At 35.0% G+C, this 22,681-nt stretch overlaps 1 protein-coding gene across 8 annotated transcripts in view; it reads left to right on the forward strand.

Annotated features, from left to right (window-relative positions):
- The window catches only part of RALGAPA1 (Ral GTPase activating protein catalytic subunit alpha 1), a 221,005-nt gene that overhangs the window by 108,293 nt on the left and 90,031 nt on the right, over nt 1-22,681 (forward strand). For 6 of the 8 annotated variants that reach the window (XR_010943440.1, XM_067737483.1, XM_067737461.1 and 3 more), the window contains 11 exons: nt 36-1,571; nt 3,320-3,444; nt 4,676-4,892; nt 5,962-6,138; nt 8,102-8,254; nt 10,732-10,925; nt 11,148-11,246; nt 12,000-12,155; nt 13,765-13,893; nt 18,063-18,188; nt 20,697-20,755. Coding sequence is in view for 7 of the 8 variants with exons in the window: in XM_067737483.1 (XP_067593584.1) it covers nt 36-1,571; nt 3,320-3,444; nt 4,676-4,892; nt 5,962-6,138; nt 8,102-8,254; nt 10,732-10,925; nt 11,148-11,246; nt 12,000-12,155; nt 13,765-13,893; nt 18,063-18,188; nt 20,697-20,755 (2,971 nt within the window). In the remaining variant the exon portion in view is untranslated. The remainder of the gene's footprint in view (nt 1-35; nt 1,572-3,319; nt 3,445-4,675; nt 4,893-5,961; nt 6,139-8,101; nt 8,255-10,731; nt 10,926-11,147; nt 11,247-11,999; nt 12,156-13,764; nt 13,894-18,062; nt 18,189-20,696; nt 20,756-22,681) is intronic. The other 2 variants (XM_067737491.1, XM_067737500.1) reach the window with 1 other exon arrangement.

The following is a 22,681-nucleotide window of genomic DNA, read 5'->3' on the forward strand; positions in this document are numbered from 1 at the left end:
TATAGTTCCTACTCTGTAATTTTTCTTTTTTACAGATATTGATGATGCTCAAATACTTCCTCGTTCAACTAGAGTCAGACATTTTTCACAAAGCGAAGACACTGGAAATGAAGTTTTTGGTGCTTTGAGTGAGGAGCAGCCATTGCCTCGAAGTAGCAGCACTTCTGACATCTTGGAACCATTCACTGTTGAACGAGCCAAAGGTGCAGTTCCTGTAATTGACAGTTCATCCCGTCATGCACCAAGCTTGCAGAGTTCCACAGAGGCTTCTTCAATAACTAGATCCACTGAAAGCCACATCACTGATACTCATAGTAGAGAGTCTTCTCTGGAAGTTGGTGATAGCATATATGACCATCTTTGTCACTTAATAGATCCAGTAGAACTTGCAGATTCAGCTTTTGAACAAATCCAGTACATTGACCTTGAAGGAGATGATGATCTTCTTTCCTCCCTGAAAGAATATTTTAAGGAAAACCAGGAAAGTCATAGTAAAAACGAGTTAGGTAAAGATGTAGCTTCACAGGAAGTGATTATTGCAGTAAATAGGGATGAAAGATCATCCTTAGATAAATTAGAACACATAGATCAGGAAAGTAAATCAGAAAATACCACCTCCTTTGTTGGGACTCCTGAAAACATACAGTTTCAAAAAGAATCAAACTCAGCTGTCTTCATGAGTAACAGTGCACCCAACCAGTTAGACAGCTTTATGAGAACAAAAACTTCTGAAAAATGTAAACAACTAAACAGTGATAAACAGTCATCGGAACCTAGTTCGGGTAGCCCTTGTGATAAAGAAAAGAGGAAACATCTGTATAGACAAACAGCCACAGAATTAGATGCCTGTATAGATATAACAATAGCTGAAAAGGTTAAGGGTATGCAAATTAATGAAAAAATCATTGTCCCACATGTTTTGCATGCCAAGAAAACTACTCTAAAATCACCTGTTAACCACAGAATGCCTCATGTTACAAGCACTAGCAAGCTTTCTCCAACTAAAAGGAGCTTGTCTGAAACAGTAACTCATAGAGCCAAAATCATGAAAATTGCTTCTAAAAAACGAAATAGTGTTCACGTTACTTTTAGACCATCTACTGAGTCAGTTCAGTTTTATAACCCTCTGGAAAACAAAGAGGCTCCGTGGAAGATGAGGCTGCGGAAGCTCAGTGGCTTTAGTAGCAGCAGCAATAGCAGCATCAGCAGCCCCCATGCCAGCTCAAACAGTGTTACCGAGCTAGTGAAACCCGGTGTGTACAGGCCTCTAGACACGGCACCAGTGAGTAGTAAGACAGTTAAGGAATCTACAGAGATCCCCACCGCCATATTACAAAAAGAAGGAATTGCTAGTAATCAGTTAGGAGGTAGTCGTAGTACTATTAAGTCATCAAGTCATGAGGCAGGACTACAGCAGGGCTCCCTGGGTGGCGTTTATAAAACTGTTGTACATGCTCTTTCGAAGCCGAAGGCAAATGTTTCCCCACAGAGGCAGAACAGAATGCCACCAGAGGCTCCACTGAGGGATCTGTACAGTCATGTAATGGGCTATTTTGGAAGGAAAGCTGCAGGTGAGCACTTAACAGTGTGCAGAGCGCAAAAGGAGAAAGACAGCACCAGTTTGGCTTAATGCAACTGAAGCAAGCTATAAGCAATCAAAAAGCTTTGGGATGGTCACTGCTTTCTCTGTTTGGTTATGCATGCGCCTTTCCCCAGCTGTATTTTTCCCAGCATAAAATGTTTATTTAAATTACTAATTTCCCTTATAAGGCATTTAGTTAAACCTCTTTGCTGCTGAACAAGATAGGAAAGAGGGACATACAGGAAAATTTAATGACCTTCCAAAGGCTATCTAAATCAGATATTTTTCTGAGTGTGTACCACGTGAACCTTGAAATTAAGTTTACCGAGGAGTTGGAATACTTTCTCCCCTGTGCCCCCCAATAGTTTACATTTAAAAGGGCCCCAGCTCTATATAATTGGGTTCATTTATTTTTACTGCTGATTTACTTGATTTTATCTTTTTCTTGGTAGATTACTGTGACATGATATAACGTAATGGAAATCAAGGTCCTACAACCAACACCAACATTTTTAGTTAACTGTCATTGAAGAGGAAATTATTTCTTAAACCTCAAAGTGGACTCAGTTACTTTTCATTTACACCATTTGCAAACAAGCTGTAGGCTTTTTAGTTTTGCATTCATTTGTATAGAATGCAAGTTATATCCTTAAAACACTTATCGTTACTTTCTTTTTTCTGAGATTTTAGATGTGCATAAAGGTTTCATGATAGCCAATCATGATTTAAATATGGAACCTCTATGGACAGATTACAGAAAGCAAGATTATGGTAACTGTTTTCTCTTATGTTGGTTCAAATTTAAAATAACTTCACAGTTATAGAAAATTAACTTTCAGCAGTAAGGTAGGTTTCGATTTTGTTTAACATGGTTTTGTTAGCATGATTAACAGAACGCTGCATCTTGCACTGAGCCATTAATGCCACTTGAGGGCAGTATTTGACAGCTTAAAAAAGCCTGGCCAAGTAGTGTAAAGATAATCGTATTTCAGAGTGATTTCCTGACCAGTATATTTTCTTAACCTGAAATGCTTTGTAGTTCATTAGGAACATAAACAGTGTCGATATCCTTTGGTTGCAGAGAAATCACCTTTTCTACAGCATAATAGTGAAATAAGTAAATATCATTTTTTGTAAGTTTCCCAAGTTTAAAACTTTCTTGTTAATGTTAATCATAATGTAGTCATAAAAAAATCAAAATAACTATTGTGGGGTTTTTTTTTAAACAGAAAAATCTTTGTGAAAATAAATCTCTTTTTCTTAAAGCAAAAAATTAGATTTGTAGTGAATAGAAACAACATTATATCAAAATCATAGAATTTTAATTTATTAATATCTAAACTTAAATTCAAGGGATATATTTCTTGCAAATATTCTTTGGGGAAAATGGAATTATAAATTATTAAGGCTCCAAATAGAAGCAGAGGCAGGAAGAAAGAAAAATATACCAGTTTCTTTATAGGCAATATTAACCTAACTTCAACTAGTGCTTATCTATAAGCTTTCTTGCTGTTTTAAGGTTATACTGAAGATTGACTAACATCTGCTTAGTTAAATAAAGTAAATATCAATTTACTAATTCTTAAAATTAAATCTAAAAGGAGAGAAATTATTCGTAGATGCATGTTTGGCAAATAATTGATATGGCATAGGTAATTTTTTGGCTGTTTTTGTTTTAAATTTAGGAAATGTAGTTAAGTCTTTCTTCACTATATATAGTTATTTATTTATTTTTAGTCAATAAAGAGGACATGAGCACAAAACTGCCCCCTCTTAATAGTGATATTGGCAGCAGCAATGCTAATGTTCCTGATCTGATGGATGAGTTTATAGCAGAACGACTTCGAAGTGGTAATGCCTCAGTAAGTGTTATTTTATTTATTTGATTTTAGAGAGGAGGGTAGAGAAACTAAAAGATATATACATATGTACATATATATGTATATGATATACATGTGGAAAATTTTATTCAAATAAGCCCTCACCCCAAATTTAACCCTTTTTTGAATTAAGATTTTTAAATTATATTTTTATAGTATTTTTTATTCAAAGACCTAAAACAAGCAGGCTTTTAGTATTGACCAGGGTGAAAATTTGGGATAGCTGTTTGCTCAGCTCCTGTGGTATAAGCCACTACCTTCCTAGTTCTTTCTCTGTTTTTCATCTTTGTTCTTAGAGTACTCTGATGCCTGTTGTCAGCCCTCATCAGGAAAGATAACAATGGAGGTCTTCTGACCCAACTCACACCATTTTGAAAGCATGCTAACATCGGCTACTTAATCATTACAGATAACTTTGGAATAGATTTTAAAGTCATCTTTATCTTGAGTGTTAGAATTAAGGCAAAATGAAAATAGAAGCAGTTTTATTCCTAATGATGCTTAATTGTTAAGGAAAGATAAATATATGTGGAATTGCTTTTTTTAAAGGACAATATTCCATTTAGATTTCAACTTGTCTCTTTAGTGAAAGTCTGTAGCTCCATTACATTTTCCTTTTTTTTTTAAGTTGTTTTCCTTGAGTGGGAAAAAAGTTATAGAATCATTATATGTAATCATCATAGAATGACATCCTTGCTGTCATTCTTCCCTCCCTCCATTATCTCTTCCATTTGTTTCTTTTTCTCTTTTCTTTTTTTTTTTTTTTTTTTGCTGCACTGCACAGCTTGCGGGGATCCCTTAGTTCCCCCACCAGGGACCAAACCCATGCCCCCTGCAGTGGAAGTGCAGTGTCCTAACCACTGGACCGCCAGGGAATTCCCTCTTCCATTTGCCTCTTTTTTTTCCATTTGAATACTTTGCTCTTTCTAATATCTTATCTTAATATTCACCCCATGGATCCTTTTGAGGCTTCAGGGTCTTGGGCCCAGCACCAAATGGTATTTGAGTCTTTGCTTTAGCCAGACCAACAGTAGTTCAGGACCCAGCTCCATACAGTTACACGGAGTCTTCAGTTAGTGTTTCCCCCACTCCTACTTAATGCCCTAAATTTCAACATTTATTGTGATGATTGTCTTGGAAATTAAAGATTTCACATGCTTAATGAGAATTCAAAAAAATTTTTTTAATCGTAAAATGTTTCTTGAATTTTTAGACAATGACAAGAAGAGGAAGTAGTCCAGGTAGCCTCGAAATTCCCAAAGACCTCCCTGATATTCTGAACAAGCAGAACCAAATGCGCCCTATTGATGACCCAGGTGTGCCCTCAGAATGGACTTCTCCTGCCAGTGCAGGGAGCAGTGATCTTATCAGCTCAGATAGTCATTCGGATTCTTTCAGCGCTTTCCAATATGATGGCCGAAAATTTGACAGCAAGTATCTTTTTTTCTGTTTGAGCAGTACGGTTTTTTGTTGATTTGTTTTCTGTTCAAGACTGACTGACAGTTTACGTAACCATCATATTCCTCTCTAACATTACTTAGGGGTTCCCATATACATATTTTGATTTCATTTTCAGTGAAACTCCAAAAGAATTTTTAGGGAATCACTTCAAGTTGAGACCTCTTTATTTTGCCAACTAAAGGCATTTAAAAAACAAAAAAGCACTGTTCTTTCATAGAACAAATGATATTTTAAGACCAGACACATAGACAGGAAAAAGGATGGACTTGGTGTTAGAATAAAGGACAGTCATGGTTATGAGTTGGACCATTTCATGAAGTCGTATTTGGGGACCACTATCTAGTTATGGTCAGTGCTTCAGCATGTTCAGTACAGTTACGTTCAATGCTATGGTACCCAGAACCTTACTTGGATAATTGCTTCATGTTAAAATGACATCAGTGATATTATTTGGTGCTATATTACTACCACATAGCTTTTCTGCTGTAATTCTGTATTACACTTGGCAGTCAGTGAAGGGTACCAAAATTTAAAAGAAGAAAGTCAAAATCTTGGGAACCAACTTTGTGAAGAGCTGGGAGATGCATTGGAGAATTATGTTTCTTGCCCTCATGGATTATATACTACTCTGATCTTGGACTGGAAATATGATTTGAAAGAAAAATGACTCTTACCACGTATCTGGCATTTTTATTATATATATCTCTCTTCTAGAGATTATAAAACTTGAAAAGCAGTTAAGTATATTTCCAGCTATCAGAAAACAGGGATAAGAATAGTGATGATATATTGTATGTCTCTGTCCTTTTATCATTATTTTTGATAATAATAGGCTATGAGGATCTTTAAAAATTTGTTTCTAATTATAAATTTCAAAGTGTTAACATGGTTTACCCTTGCCTGAGTGGTATGTAAATAGAATTAATTTGGGGGGAATGTTCATATTTAATTGTTTTGATGAAGTAGCTGTGTCTCTTTTGTAAATATTTTTGTTTTATAATTGGAACTTCTGTACACTAGCATTTCTTCTGCCTATAGATTTTGGCTTTGGAGCTGATACTGGGAATGCATCCTCTGCTGATGTGGATTCAGGTTCTGGCCATTATCAGAGTGCTGAAGAGCAAGAAGTGGCTAGTCTAACCACACTTCACATCGATTCGGAAACAAGCAGTCTTAATCAACAAGCTTTTTGTACTGAAGTTGCAACGGTTACTGGTAAAGTTACTCAAGGGAGTGTATTCCTTAAGTGCATTTTTTTTTAAGCCACCAAAGAACCTTTTCAGACTTATATTTGATAGATTTTATGTATTACTTATTACTATTTAAGTATTATTTTTTTCACTCATCTTTATGTAACAATGGAGGGAAAAAAACATTAATATAAGAGTTTTTTGACCTGGAGTCCACATGGATAAGCTTCAGGGAACTCTATGAACTCCTAATACCGTAGGCAAAATTTTGTGTATGTTTGCACCAGAGCATTTCCTGCAGCAATTTTTAAATAAATAACCAAAAAAAGTTGAGGTACTGCACTTTACCTTTTTCATTGATTTTCAGAGTTAGCCTAGATTTTTGTAGATTTCTTTGGTAAACTATTTATTATTGCAAACATAAAGCACACTACCTAAAATAAGGTCTGTTTCTCAGTATACTAATATTCTGTATTTATATAGTAAATTAATACAGTAAATTATGCTTTTCAGCAACTTTTTGTGTGTGGTCAAACCTGACAATAATATGACAAGTGGGGTCCAAGAAATTGAGTCATGAAAGGCAGGGCCACATTATTCCAAGAGCAGTACCGTGACCAGAGGGAGCCTGAGCAGCCTGTGGCCCATACTTCAAGAGTTCCACTGTATTATCCAGATTCACTCTGGTTCCTACTGCAGTTTGACACCCCTTTGATGGATGATGGATGAAATATCAATAGGGTGGTTTTTGCATCCTGTGGTTGGCTGGAACTTGAAAGACTGGAGCAGTGATGTCTGCATGTCTGAATTATGCACATTTCTTCAGCCAAATCAAACTGATGAAATTCGGCCAGTGAAATACTCACAGGAACCCATCCTATGTTTTCACATTCTTCTATTCCACATCTTTTCTACCAGAGGATAAGTAAGAACTTTAGCCTGCGCATTGCAGAATGAGGGCTGAGCCAGTTTGGTTGTATCCAAATAGGAGCCAGTCTGGTTGTATCCACAGTCTGATCGTTACAGAATTTAAGTTACTACTCAAAGAAGAATTCTTATTTTACAATAAACACCTTTTACTGTAGTTGTCCTTAAACATAAATTTAGATGAAAATTTGGATGAAAAGATACTCAACATTACTAGTAATGAGGGAATATAAATAATCCATGAGGTACAACTATACACATAATAAATCAGCTCAAGTTAAAAACACAATACCAGTGTTGAAGAGAGTGGAGCAACTGGAAATATCATACATTACATTATTGTAATGGGAATGCAAAATGGTAGGGCCACTCTGCAAAAATACGGCAGTATCTTTTAAAATTAAGCATACATTTACCATATGACCATTCCTAGGTATTTATTTCAGACATTTGTATGTGAAAGTTCATAACAGCATTATTCACAGTAGCTAAATTGAAAATAGTCCAAATATCCATTAACCAGTGAATGAATAATCAAATTGTAATGTATTCATCCATCCAGTATTCATTGAAATAGTACTCAGCAATAAAAAAGGAATTAAATGCTAATATATGCAAAACCATAGCTGACTCTCAAAAATATGCTTTTAAATGAAAGATGTCAAGGCTAGCAATGTTAGTGGCATATAGCAATGGGCAAGTTTCTCTTCTCCTGAATTGCCTCAAGCCTGAAGTAAGTGAAATAAAGTAGCAGTGGGTACCATAGTTTCTATAGCTGGACCAGGAATGGAAGTAGGCATTCTTGCTCTCACTGATGGCCCCTATTAATTGGTATGTCCAGTTCTCATTCCACACTAGTCCCATAGTAGACATGGAATGAGACTGCTAGATATGAAATCTTGTACAGTATTATGATTTTATTGACCTCTTTGGCCAGTTTATAACCTGATTTATCTTTTGACGTTTTCAGTTTGTGTTTTATTGGGCTTTTAAGCATTACATCTTAGGTAGAGGGTATTGAATATATTCTTTGTGGTAATTTTATGAAATTATATTTACAGGTTCAGAAAGTGCTTCTCCAGTCCATTCAGCTCTGGGATCCAGGTCACAGACACCTTCTCCTTCCACACTGAATATAGATCACATGGAACAAAAGGATCTACAGCTCGATGAGAAGCTCCACCACTCTGTTCTACAGACGCCAGATGACCTAGGCAATATTTGGAAATTAGATCTTTGCCATTCTTTCCTTTCAGGGCATTAGTGTCAGGAGATCTTAAATAAGGCATATTAAATTTGGTTATTTTATATATGTTATGTAAATATTATTATAAGTCTTTTGGACTTTTCTGTCTTTGGGGAATTAATTAGTATAACATTTTTTTTCTTGCCCTTAAAGAAAGATATTTGCATTCTGATTTTTGTTATTTTATTATAGTTGATTATAGTCCTGGTATTAGTGGTTACATTATTTTTGTATGTTATATTATCATTTACATTACCATTTCCTAAAGCAGGAAATACATAATTTGGCATCGTTATTCTTAATATTTTATCTGAAGAACCTGCTGAATCAAAGTAGGCAGTCCAAATGAAGTATTTTTATATTTAAGTAAATGTTTAAAAGTGACTAGGAAACCTTAGAAACTGCAAGTTAATAAAAAGTTATTTTTGTTAAGTCCTACATCATGTAACAAGCATCAGGATAAAAAGTCATTTTGAAAATATGCCAGAAAATTTGGTCAAGGACACAACTGATAAGATATTTATAATGAATAATGTAAAACACTAGTTTTCATTGGTAGTGCAGCACATTTACTCTCTGGCCAAAGGAAGAAATTTAAAACCATGTGACTTCTGCCCCCCGCCCCCCCTTTTAAGGTACTCATTCTCTCTTTTTTTTTTTTTTTTTTTTTTTTTGCGGTACGTGGGCCTCTCACTGTTGTGGCCTCTCCCGTTGCAGAGCACAGGCTCCGGACATGCAGGCTCAGTGGGCATGGCTCACGGGCCCAGCTGCTCCACAGCATGTGGGATCTTCCCAGACCGGGGCACAAACCCGTGTCCCCTGCATCGGCAGGCGGACTCTCAACCACTGCACCACCAGGGAAGCCCTCATTCTCTTAATATGCAATTACCTAGCCCTGATTTTCTGGTTTGTAGATTATTTCTGACCTTTTCTTTCCTCCTCTTGGCCTGCAGTTTTTTGGTTTTTATTTTCAGCTTTTTCCCCAACATTTGGAAAAAATTTCAAACTCATGGAAAAGTTGCAAGACTAGTAAAATGAATACCCATAAATCCTTCAGATAAATTCACCAGTTGTTAATATCTTACCACTTTATCTTTCTCTCTACCTGTACACACACACACACACACACACACCATTAAAACAACCCCACCTTTTTTTTTTTCTGAGCCATTTAAGAGTGAATTGCAAGTATCAGACCCTTTACACCTAAACACTTGAGCAAGTATGTCCTAAAAATAAGTATACATTTCCTACATAACCATAATATAAGGGCCACGTTCAGGATATTTAACATTGATACATCATTGCAATTTTAGTCTATAGTCAGTTATCCTCAGTTGTTCCAATAATGTCCTTCATAGTTACCAATCAGTTGAGTTATCACTATATTATGAAGGTTCTGTAGAATAGGGAGATGTTAACAGTGATGGTTAACCCTGTAGTGTTTTTTTAAAATTTTATTTTAGTGAATTTACACCAGAAACCTGTTTTTATTATTGTGAAAGACTGTCCAGTAACTTTTTAATAATATACTCAGTTATTGTACACTTTACATGCAGAGAAAAAAGTTAAACATTAAGAGTAAAGGATGTACATATACTGTGTATGACTTTGTAAATTATCAGTACACTGACATATTATCAAGCAGGAAAAAGTCTTTACTGACTTTCTAGTGATTTTGCCTTTTCCGTTATATACATTGCATAGAATTATGGCTTTTTTTTTTTTTTTTAAGCTGGAGGAGATCTATAATGATACCTACCTAAAGCATCTATTTTACAGATGAGGAGCTGTAGCTTCAGGGAGGTTATTAAATAATTTGTACAATATCACATAATTAGTGACAGAAATGAGACTAAGACCCTAGGTTACCTATATGTCTTATATATAATCATGCCAGTATTAATAAAATAAATGTAATTATGGAAATTTTAGATTATATTTAAATTATTTTTTTCATGCCATTGTGATATCCCTTTTAATGCTAGGCCTGACTTAATTGTGAAATACAGAAATATATTTCTTCGGAAGGTTTAATTACAAAGAAATAGGCTTAGGAAGACTTCCTACAGGATCTGCCTTCAGCCTGAGATTTTCTGTTAATTTGATGATGGAACTTGAAGTAGCTATTAGGTTAAATAGAGAGTATGTACTTATAAATATGATCTTTATGTCAAATGTAAATTTCTCCATCTGTTATCTGCATCATTTTCTCCTTAGGTAAATCTAGATAGATGCCCTATTGCATAAGTAATTATTGTCAAAATAAGGAATTATGAACTAGCGAGGTTTTGACCTTACCAGGAAAAAATAACACTGATGCATCTTAACATTTCTTTTATTCACTTTTGTAGATATTTAAGATTATTAATTTGACTCCTATGTGTTTTTGTGATCAATTCTCTAGAAAAATTACTGACACCAGTGAATTATTTTTTTCTATAGAAATCAGTGAATTTCCATCTGAATGCTGTAGTGTGATGGCAGGGGGCACTCTCACAGGATGGCATGCTGATGTTGCTACTGTAATGTGGCGAAGAATGCTAGGTATTTTGGGAGATGTCAACGCTATTATGGATCCTGAAATACATGCTCAAGTTTTTGATTACCTCTGTGAACTTTGGCAGAATCTAGCTAAGGTAAAAAAGAAAAAGATAAAAAGGGAGAAGGAAAGAAAAATAAAGTATTAAGAAGTACAGAAAAAGCCTTAGATAACATCCACCCCTGCACTACGAACTGATGCCTTAACCATGTTTAAATATATTGTTAGTGGTAGGAACTAGATCTCAAGTTTAAGGTAAAACAAACTGGGAAAGAGAACACTTTTCATAGGTTTGTTGCATTTTATTTGAAAATTACAGATTAGAGATAACCTCGGCATTTCAACTGATAACCTGACCTCCCCTTCTCCACCGGTTTTAATTCCTCCACTGAGAATTCTTACACCTTGGCTTTTCAAGGTAAGCTTAATATATAAAATATTAATTAAAAAGTTTCATTTAGTAAATAAGTATGTGGTCAGTCTCAAACAGTAGAGAGAGAGAAGACTATTGTGTAGTCTTCTAGAGCACTTAGTTTTGTTTTTTGTGTGTTTTTGTGTTTTTTTGCTTTTGTTAAAATTTATTGAAGTATAGTTGATTTACAATGTTGTGTTAATTTCTACTCTGCAGCAAGCAAAGCGATTCAGTTATACATATATATATACATACTTTTTCATGTACTTTTCCATTTTGGTTTATCACAGGATATTGAATATAGTTCCCTGTAGAACACTTAATTTTTAACTAACCATTAGGGGTTATATAGAGAGGAGAGTGGGCCTAGCAAAATTATTATTTAGGTTGCATCATTTTTATTACTGAAACAAAAATGAATATAGTAAATTATGTTTTTATTGTATTTAAATGAAATGTAAACCTCAGTTTTGTGTTATAGAATATGCTAGTACTTCTAAAGAACTAATTCTTTTAAGTATTATATGATATGTTTGGTGCATTTTCCTAAGTGAAACAGTGTATAGTTATTCACACCTACATTGTATCATTTTAATGATAAAAATAATTTCAGGAATCCTGATATTTAGTTCATTAAAGAAAATGGGCCAACATAGAAATAAATGAAAACAAATATATAGCTTGCTATATTCAATTGTTTCAGTATTTAACAAACAGTATTTGGTTTTGAGTATTAAAAACAACATCTTTCAATTGTAGGCAACCATGTTAACTGATAAATATAAGCAAGGTAAATTACACGCCTATAAACTTATTTGTAATACAATGAAAAGAAGACAAGATGTTTCTCCAAATAGAGATTTCCTAACACACTTCTACAACATAATGCACTGTGGATTACTTCATATTGACCAGGTAAATATATGTACTTTGTAACAAGTCGCTTTATAAGTTTATCTTTGATTCTTTATTCTGTTTAACTCTTGACTTTCAAGGTGTAGAATTAAAAACATTCCCTTATATTGTAATTTATTTACAGATTTATTCCATTTATAACCTCATTTATTCTGAAACATAGTTTCAAAACAAGCTATTGTAGTTGGGAGATTGACTTGATTATTAAGTGCATCTTTCTTCTAATGTTATAAGAACTGTTCACTCTTTGAAGAGATTAAAACATCCTTTGCTTACACGGACAACATCTTCCTTTAATGTCCTAATGTACTTATTGTTAGGTATTTTGTAATTGTTACTTGATAACTGGCAATTGGGACTTAGGTATTTGCTCAGCTAGTCATGCAGCAGTCAGAGGTTTTTTTCTACTCTAAGAGTCAGCACATCACATTTTCTTATTTTTATAAATTGTATTACCATAGTGACAAGTATATTGATTTGCATCAATATAGTCATTACATTAGATAGTCATAAATATGTCTCTAGAACATTACTTCACAGGTCTTGATCCTGGCCATAAAACTGAAAAGTACAGGAAGTTGCCTGTCAAAGTAATGTAAATGTTTGTAATCACAACGTGGTTAAATTTCACTTGCAGTTCATTTCAGGAGCATTAAATTAATATTAAAAGATGATAATGTATCTTTCTGAAAAGTGAAAAAACTTCTTGTGTTAATTTGAAATAATTATTGTGTTCTACCTTATAAACATGTCTCAAATAAAATGATATTCTTAATTACTGGATAAAGAGCGTTCATTTAAATTGGATTGAGTAATACAACCTGCTATACTGCATCCTCATGGTAAATTCCAAAGGCAAAATGAATGAACAACCAAGTTGAGAATATTCCCTTAAAAATGCCTACCTCTGGATTTCTGAGGCTAGATGTCTATCATCAAAGGACTTCAATTTTTCTAAAAAAGAGAATTTCTCCAGTTGCCACATAACAGGTCATGCAACTTCAGACATCAGAGTTATCACGTGGAAGCAAATAGGTGGCAGAAGGAACTACTCTGCAATTAAGTTTTACAACACATGGGCCGTATTTTTTTTTTTTTTTTTTTTTTGTGGTACGCAGGCCTCTCACTGTTGTGGCCTCTCCCGTTGCAGAGCACAGGCTCCGGATGCGCAGGCTCAGCGGCCATGGCTCAGGGGCCCAGCCCCTCCACAGCATGTGGGATCTTCCCGGACCAGGGCACGAACCCTTGTCCCCTGCATCAGCAGGCGGACTCTCAACCACTGAGCCACCAGGGAAGCCTGGGCCTTATATTTTTAACCCTCCGAAGTAGAGACCCTTCTAACTGGCTCTCTAGGGTGAAAAAAAAAAAAAATGCTGTATTGATGTCAGTTAAAAAGAAAAGTGTTTGCAGTTTACTTTCCTGTGACAAAATATAGTACAAAGCATGGATTATTTGGAAGAATTAAAATTAGTCTTTCCAGTTAGCCAACGAGTTATAGTTATTACCTGTTTTATTATTTCATACATGTCTATTTTTAAGGATATTGATTAGCTGATACCCAAGATTACATTTGTGATATTTTTCTTCTCCTCTTTTCTTTATTCCTAAGGATATTGTCAATACAATCATCAAGCACTGCTCACCTCAATTTTTTTCACTTGGTTTGCCTGGTGCCACAATGCTTATTATGGATTTTATTGTAGCAGCTGGTAGAGTGGCTTCTTCAGCTTTTCTCAATGTAAGTTTTTATTTCCTGTCCTTCATAATATAACAAACTGCGGTTAACCAAGATTCATCTAACAGAGCAACAAAGGAAGAGCCATTGTTGATAAAATATAACAAACTGATATTCAGGAAGATATGTAATTTAATTAGAATTGATTGTCTCTCCCACTTTAAAAAAAAAAGTAAACAATTCTGAAGTGTAAGAAAGTACTAAAATTATTTGATAAATTGACCCAGGAGCTACAAAAATGGGTTAAATCTGATAAGCAAAACAATTTAAAATTGAGGAAATCTAAGGAAACAAACAGGGAGGGAAGAAAATTTTGAAAATGGGCAATGGGCTATAGCAAAAGAGAAGAAAGAAATATAGGTGAGGTAACCCAGAAATATGCTCTAGGAGTAAACTCTAAAACAGCATGTGAGGATTTTTCATACAGTTTGGAGCTGTGAGACAATGCCAGGTAACTTAGTATAACTGGAACATGTTCAGATATAAGTGTCAGAAGTGAACTAAGGAGGAAGGCAGTAACTCTGTTTGTAGTGCTCAAGAGGTTAGATTTCATCCTAAGGAAAGAATGAGTAGCCGTTGAAAGATTTTAAGCAGAGTGACATGATCACATTTGTATTTTAGAAAGATTACCCTGGAACAAAGTATAAATGAGAAATAACTGAATGTCTACTGGGAAAAACTAAAAGTATTTGGGAAAGAAAAATCAGTCATACTTGACTAGTGCTAGTTATAAAACTTGCAAAGCAGTTTAACATGTTATTTCATTTATAAGCTGCAAAAGACCAACAGTGAATGAAAAGGAGTTCTATTTGGAGCATAGGAAGCTGCCTGTTAGACACCCATGAGATGTCAGAAGGGCCACTGTATATACAAGTCAGGATCTCAAAGGAGATGTCTGGACCAAAAATGTAAAACTGGGAGACATTAGCTTACAGATGCTATTGAAAGCCATGAAACTGGATACAGTCACCTAGAGGAAATGTGCAAATAAGAGAACAACCTATATTTATAGCTAGTTATTAACCCTGTTTCCCTAGTTCCTGGAGAACAGTGATCATGTCTTACTTATCTTGGTATCTTCAGGGCCTGGCACAGCATCATGGTTATAGGTATTTATTAATTGAATCTGTAAATATATATTCAGCACTTAGTATGTGTTCAACATGGTGCTAAGCCCTTTTGTGGTTATTATACTTTTGTTTCCCCTTGTGTACAAAGTGTTCCTTTGTGTGGAATATAGAAGGATATAGAATAAATGAGATACACGTTGTACTCAGGGAGCATATAGTCTGCTGCTGGGAAGATAGAAAAATATATTAACAACTATAGAATGTAGGACAACAAAGAGGTACCAGTAGGAGGAGCTTAGCATAGTGGTTAAAAGCATGGGTTCAAATCCCAGCTCTGCCACTTAATTAGCGGTGAGACCTTGTGCAAGTTACTTGATTTCTCTGTGTCTAAGTTTCTTCATCTATAAAATGGAGGTAACCTTCCTCATCTGGTTATTTTATGGGGATTTGAGTTAGTATTTGTAACATGGTTGGAACATTATATGACACATTGTATGTGCAATTTAAGTGTTTGTTAAACAAAATAAAATTATTTGGTAATTAAGACAGAGGAGAGATCTTTTTTTTTTTAAGGGATATCAGGAGGTTCCATGGAAAAGATATTTGAGTAGGTCCGTGAAAGATTAGTAGTATTTTTATGAGTGAAAATGGAGAAGGGGGAAGGTATTCCAGGCATAGGGAAACAGGCATGAGTAAGCTGTGTCCTAGGAATGACAAATAATTCATTTTGTTTACAAGCTAGTTAGTCTAACTAGAGAGTAGTAGACACAAAGAACAGAAAGGTACTTTAGATCCCAGCTACCCAAAATGTGGTCTGCACACCGGAAACATTTGGCATGCAGAATCTCAGACCTCATCCCAGACCTACTGAAACAGAATATATATTTTAACTATATCCCAAATAATTGGTATGGACAGTAAAGATTGAGAAGCACTGCTTTAGACTATATCTTGGAGGGTCTGTTAATGCCAGGGATCAGATTATAATGCTATATTTTATATTAGATAAACAGTTGAATTTTTTAAAGTAGGGAGAGAGATGATTAAATCTGTGCTTTGCTAATGTTAAATAAGTGTATTAAACTGGGAATAGATTAAATGGAAGACAAACTAAAGATGGTAAACAAGTTACAAGGCTATTTTAGTATTAACAGAGTACACAGATTATCAATCTCTTGGATACTGGCAAAAGCTGATAGAACTCAGAGGAGCCTGATGCATAAACCAATGCCATTTTTTAATGCATTTACTATGAAAACTATAACTGTTCAGTTGGCTGATTATTCCAGATGAGTAGTTGGCACATTTCCTACAGCCCTGATGTCCTTAGGCATCCATTTTAAATTTATTTATTTATTATTGGTTTTTTGGCCGTGTTGGGTCTTCATTTCTGCACGAGGGCTTTCTCTAGTTGCGGCGAGCGGGGGCCACTCTTCATCGCGGTGCGCGGGCCTCTCACTGTCGCAGCCTCTCTTGTTGCGGAGCACAAGCTCCAGACACGCAGGCTCAGTAGCTGTGGCTCACGGGCCCAGTTGCTCCGCGGCATGTGGGATCTTCCCAGACCAGGGCTCGAACCCATGTCCCCTGCATTGGCAGGCAGATTCTCAACCACTGCACCACCAGGGAAGCCCAGGCATCCAGTTTATGTGACTAAACCGTCCTCCTATCTAGAAGGATACTACTTTTGTAACATCCTTGGGAAAATTTTAAAAACAGTTGTTTTCTGTTTTCTGTGGTTCTTATGAGGAACACCTATTGAGAAAGGCTGCATAGGAAGCCAAATCATTACAAGAATTAAACCTGACACATCTCCACTGTAAGGTTATGGGCAGTCTTTTCCTCTGGACGGTGTTGGAGATACACAGTCTAAATCTTGCTCTTTGGAGTTTCATTTTAGATCCCACACATATCATCTTCCTTTTGTTAATCCCCCGCCCCCAGGCAGATTTCAAAGTAATTTGATTAGGTTTTGCCTTTCTTAATTACAGTTCCATTCCAGTTCTTCCTCCCATTATGCCCCACATACTTAAATGAATATTCCCAGTTTTTTTATCCAACTTTAAAGAAAAACCCTTAGCTAATCTCTAACATTAAATATTGGGAGTGTTTTTCAGTTTCATTTTTATAGTAAAATTGATTTTAAATCGGGATGGTGGATGTGAGCTTACCCCGCCCCATTATACTGCTGGCCTTGTATCTGTAAATCTAGATTATTTTTTTAATATGTAAATGAGTTGTTTTGTTGAAAATCATAATATCACCTCTGTTATAACATTTATTAACAGGGAAATCCTTTGGAGATAGGTTCTTGTTTCATGTAAATAGAAGAAGTTTTATATTTCTAATAGATTGGTTTTAGCATTTTTGTTAGGTGTTATTAAACATATAAATCAATTTGTAGGTATTTTAGTAAACAAAGCAATTTATCAGTAGGTGGATGTTGATGTTAGGTGGGCATGCAAGAAGGCAGAAGAAAAAAGAAATGTTCAGTGCTGATACTTCAGGAATGGCTTAATACAGCTAAGGAAAAAAGATGAAAAGTTACCTTCATCTGCAGTCCAAGCATAATTTCTAATTTTGTTTTTAGTAAGTAGTATAGGTAGTGTTTTTATCATGTGCATAATATCATAAAACACATCTAGACTAATGCCTGTGTCTTGAAGATATATTGACCATTTTCATCCTTAGTTACTTTATTCATCCTTAGATAGTAACGGATATAATCTAGAGATCATGAGTCTTCTGCTCATTAGAACAATATGTTACGATGTGTGAGTTGCCTTTGGAATGAAAGTATTTATATTTTTCCTCAAAATCAGGGTAATTTTATGCTGTTAGCGAAAACTGTATTCCTGTTTACATACTCAGTAGCTGTACCCACATTTCTGCTTATTAGCTGCTCTTAAAGAAAGCTCTACTATTTGTTCATTGCATTTATTGAGAATAACAGTAATTTTAGTGGAAAGTATAGATGAAAACCTAATCTTTTTGTGTTCCCCTTTCCTTTTCAATTTTGCTTGTACTCTGACTTCCCTGTGTAATCTGGTTAGGTAATAAAGTAATTTTTCTGATAATTAAAGATTCTTAAAATCTGATACATAGGCACCAAGAGTGGAAGCACAAGTTCTTCTTGGATCTTTGGTTTGCTTTCCCAACTTATATTGTGAACTGCCTGCTCTCCATCCCAACATTCCTGATATTGCTGTGTCTCAATTTACAGATGTTAAGGTAAGAAATTAGGTGCTAATTTTTAGCGTTTAAATGACTTTATAATCATAACAGTATATTCAGTAAAATTTGTGTTCTTCATTTTCCTCTTGAAATCCACACAATTGTTAAAGAACTTTAGCCAGCTGTACCCCTCAGACACAAAGGCTGGAATGTCCATTAGGAGCATAACCTTTTTTTATAACTATTACTTTGGAAATATTTTCTCATTATTGAACCCACTCACATGTCATTATCTTAGGATTCATTCATTCACTCACTGAACATTTATTGAAATCCCATGAGCCATATACTATGCTGCTAATGTAAGGCTTCTAAGATTGAGATGGCACTCGACCTGCATATTTGACTGTCTCCTTCTCCCAGTTTTCCAAGGTGATGAATCAAACAATGTAATGGAATAGTCTAGTCTGCTATAGGAAACTGTGGAATTGGGGTGGAGATCCCATGTACCTGAAGCATTAACAGGCTTGAATAAGAGATGGTGCAAAATTGAACTGTCTATACAATTGCTTACCCAGGTAGTAAATCTTTAAAAAAAAAAAAAGATAGTGTCTAATTAGGAGTAGACATACCCTAATTGTTGTTTACAAGCCTTTTTAAAAATTTCAAGTAAAAAAAATTGGTGAAAAGTTGTTTTGTGCCTCTGTAGAGGTCAGCCTCTGTTTGAAGGGGAAGGTGTGTCCTCTGGACTCAGTAATTCTTAGACCAGGGTAGAGGGGAGTGGTGAGGTCAGGTTTCGTAGTTAGGATAAAGGCACTTAGTGCTCTGGACCCAGCAATGTGCGTGGTAGTGAATAATTCCGTCACTAAGTCAAGACCTGTCTCTAACTGAATGCCCATGTATTATAAATTCCCACAGGTTTAACAGTCCTAAGAAGTTGTGCTTGTTATAGTAATTGCCAGATGGTCTCTGTTTGACCTGAATTGGCCCTAGAATTAGAAGGGAAAAGAGAATAAAGAAGGGACGAGAGAGGGGCATTCTATCTCCTCAGAAGTCATGCTGATGATTTTTTTTTAAACTTGTGCTTTCTCTGAAAGAAATGTTTTAAATCAAATTTTTGTCAGTAGTTTTGCATATACTTTCCATACCACCTGTATTTCTCTGTGCAACATTTGTAATAATTACACTTGTAATTATTTTTCAGTGTCTGATTTATACTTTAGACAAATAAGTACCACAAGGTCTTAGTTATTGCTATATCCTCAGAGCTTAACACGTTGCTTGGCATGTAGAATATTCTCCCAAAACATTTGTTAAACAAGTGAACTTCACTTAAACATAAAATTGTAGGGGCCGATGCAAATTTATAATGATATTTAATTAAAACTATACAAATTGACCTTTAGTATTCAGGGATGTAATGGCTTTGGTTTCTTCTATTTTCAGAAGATCCTGAAGGTCAAAGATAGGTAAGAGTTTCAGTTTGCTTAGGCCGTTTTGAGTTTGTTTGGGCTTAGCCTAGCCTACTATATGTGATTTGTATGATCAGAGTGGCCTTGTCCTTTGCTGGCCATTGTATAGGCAGTAATGGCTGAAGTGATTAAAAGAAAAAACCAAAATAACACTATTACATAGAAAGCTCTTGGGCTTAAACAATAGGTAGCTTCCAAGTATCTATTCATTGCTAGCCATTGGGTTAGGTGCTAAATTCACAAAGATAAGTAGAAGGTTACTCCTCTGAGGAGCTTACAATCTAGATAGCTGAAAAATCCTTAGTGAGTGAATAATTGAATGATTTTTAAAAACCATATTAACTATTAACTAGCACTTATCCCAAAACTCACACATAAGAAGAGGAAGCTTTCTTTTAAATGATAATTCTCAAAGTTGTGAAAAGTTTTGTTCATACCTTTGAGCTCTTAAATCTGCTTTAATTATCTTTATAGTGAGCATTTTATTACTCTTCTAATCAGGAAAAAAGTTTTTGAACATATACATTTGGTGATAAATTTCAAAAATCATTTGTCTGCTATAACAAAATACTACAGACTGGGTAGCTTATAAGTGACAGAAATTTCTCACAGTTCTGGAAGCTAAGTCCAAAATCAAGGCTCTAGCATAATCACATTCTGGTGAAGACCCTCTTCCTGGTTCATAGCCAGTGCCTTCTTGCTGTGTCCTCACAGAGTAGAAGGTGCTTAGGGAACTCTGTGGGAGTCTCTTATTTATAAGAGCATTAATCCCATTCATAAAGGCCCCACTCTTATGGCCTAAGTACCTCCTAATACCATCATCTTCAGGGGTTAGGATTGCAATGTACGAATTTGGGGGGAAGGCACAAACATTCAGACCATACCATTGTTTTATTTATTTAGCTAATTTTATGCATAACATTGGAATATACTAAAAGTATGTATATGAGAACGAAAAATGTCTGTTTTATTTTGCTATTGTATCCCTAGCGCCTGACACAGTGCCTGGGTCCGTGGTGGCTGTTTAATAAATATTTGTTAAATAAATGAATGAAAAATCTTAGTCATTGCTAATATTTCTCCTTCATTTTAGGAACTTATAATCAAAACTGTATTAAGCTCGGCAAGAGATGAGCCCTCTGGTCCTGCACGGTAAGTCAGATATTCTTAAGACTTGACATAGCTGTTTTGTGTTTGTAGTTTTATTTTAGAAGTTAACGGAATTATTTAGCAGTCCAGATTGTTTCAGATACACAAAAGCTATTCTGAATCACAAATTTAAATAATTTGGATGATTAAATACATTTTTTCATTATTTAAGTATGAACCTTCCCTTCAGTAAAAAAAATAAAATCCTAGTCACCTTCTTCAGTATCTTCACCTTCTGTGTCCAAAATGATTTCTTTTAATTTTATTTAAGTAGATTTTGCTTTCCCTTCAGATTATATTTGTCACCGTCTCTTATGTAGTACCTTGAAATATGGTACTAGTTACCCAATGAATGTTTGTTAAATTGAATTAAAATATTTTTATATTTTAATTCAATTTTATTTTCAATTTTAATTTCAATTTTATTAAAGTAATATATCTAAGAAAATAGTATATATTAATATTTATAAATATTTGATCAGGATATTTTTAAAAAATAGAATGTAAATAAGATTTTAGAATGTTTTTTTTTTAAATGTCTCATTAAGAAGTGAAAACTGTGGCATTTTGTCTGTGTTACTAAACCTTTCTCAAAAAGGTTGATTTAAATCAGGATGTTGCCTAACCTATAATGGAAAAGAATCTGAAAAAGAATATATATATATAACTGAATCATTTTGCTGTACACCTGAAACTAACACATTGTAAATCAACTATACTTCAATTAAAAAAAAAAGCAGGTTGCCAATAGCATACCATGCTCCTTCTTTTCCCCCAAATATCATATATCATTATTTTATATTTCTTGAACCTCCACAAAGCTGTGTCTTTTTCAATAATCTACACATTATTTGACTCAAGGTTCATGAAGGTACAGATCATGACTTTGACCGTTTGGATTCTAATTCTAAGTTAAACCTCTTCTTTTTCCAGCAACTAAAAGTAATGAGCAATTTTCTTAAATGAGACATAGCTCCAGCTTTTTAATTCAGTTGTGTATTTTTCTTACTTAATAGCCAAGGTAACTAAAAACAAGTTTTTTTGAGTGAATTCTTTTTCAACATTAATTCTATTTTAATACTGCTCAGCTACTCCAGAAAATGACGTTGTCTTTTCCATTATCCCACATTTTCATTTCTTTTAGCTTTAGCCCCAAATTTGATGATTTTCGATATTCTTTCCCTAGCATTTTCTGTGTTAATAATGACAACCTTTTAAGTTTATGAGGATATTCCTATAATATTGTTTCATTTAATCCTCATCACAATTCTAAGAAATTATTGGAATCATCATTATTCTTCCAATTTTGCTAGCAAGAAACTGATGGCTTAGAAAACTAACATTCATTAAGCCTTTTCTACGTGTCAGCCACTGTTCTAAACACTTTATTACCTCACTTAATCTTTACAACAACTCTCAGAGAATTTCAGTAATATGCCCTATCACCCAGAAAATGTAGAGCCATGATTAAAACTCTGACAGTTTGTCTTCAGAGCCTTATTAGATGCATAAGTAATAAGTGGCAGAACCAGAATTGAACCTATAGCTTCTGATTCTACATCTTCTGCCTTTTTTTTTCTTTTGCGGTACGCGGGCCTCTCACTGTTGTGGCCTCTCCCGTTGCAGAGCACAGGCTCCGGACGTGCAGGCTCAGCGGCCATGGCTCACGGGCCTAGCCGCTCCGAGGCATGTGGGATCTTCCCAGACCGGGGCACGAACCTGTGTCCCCTGCATCGGCAGGCGGACTCTCAACCACTGTGCCACCAGGGAAGCCCTGCCTTTTTTTTTTTTTTTTTTTTTTTAAAAAAAACTTCATTGCCTCTCAGGTGAAAGAATATCAAAGCCTAAAACATAATTGACCAGATGTACACTTGGGAATCATTAACATGATAGCTCGTTGACAGTATAGGAAAATCCCAGAAGTCGAAC

This window comes from Pseudorca crassidens, chromosome 1 (assembly GCF_039906515.1).
Source record: "Pseudorca crassidens isolate mPseCra1 chromosome 1, mPseCra1.hap1, whole genome shotgun sequence".
Taxonomy (NCBI): domain Eukaryota; kingdom Metazoa; phylum Chordata; class Mammalia; order Artiodactyla; family Delphinidae; genus Pseudorca; species Pseudorca crassidens.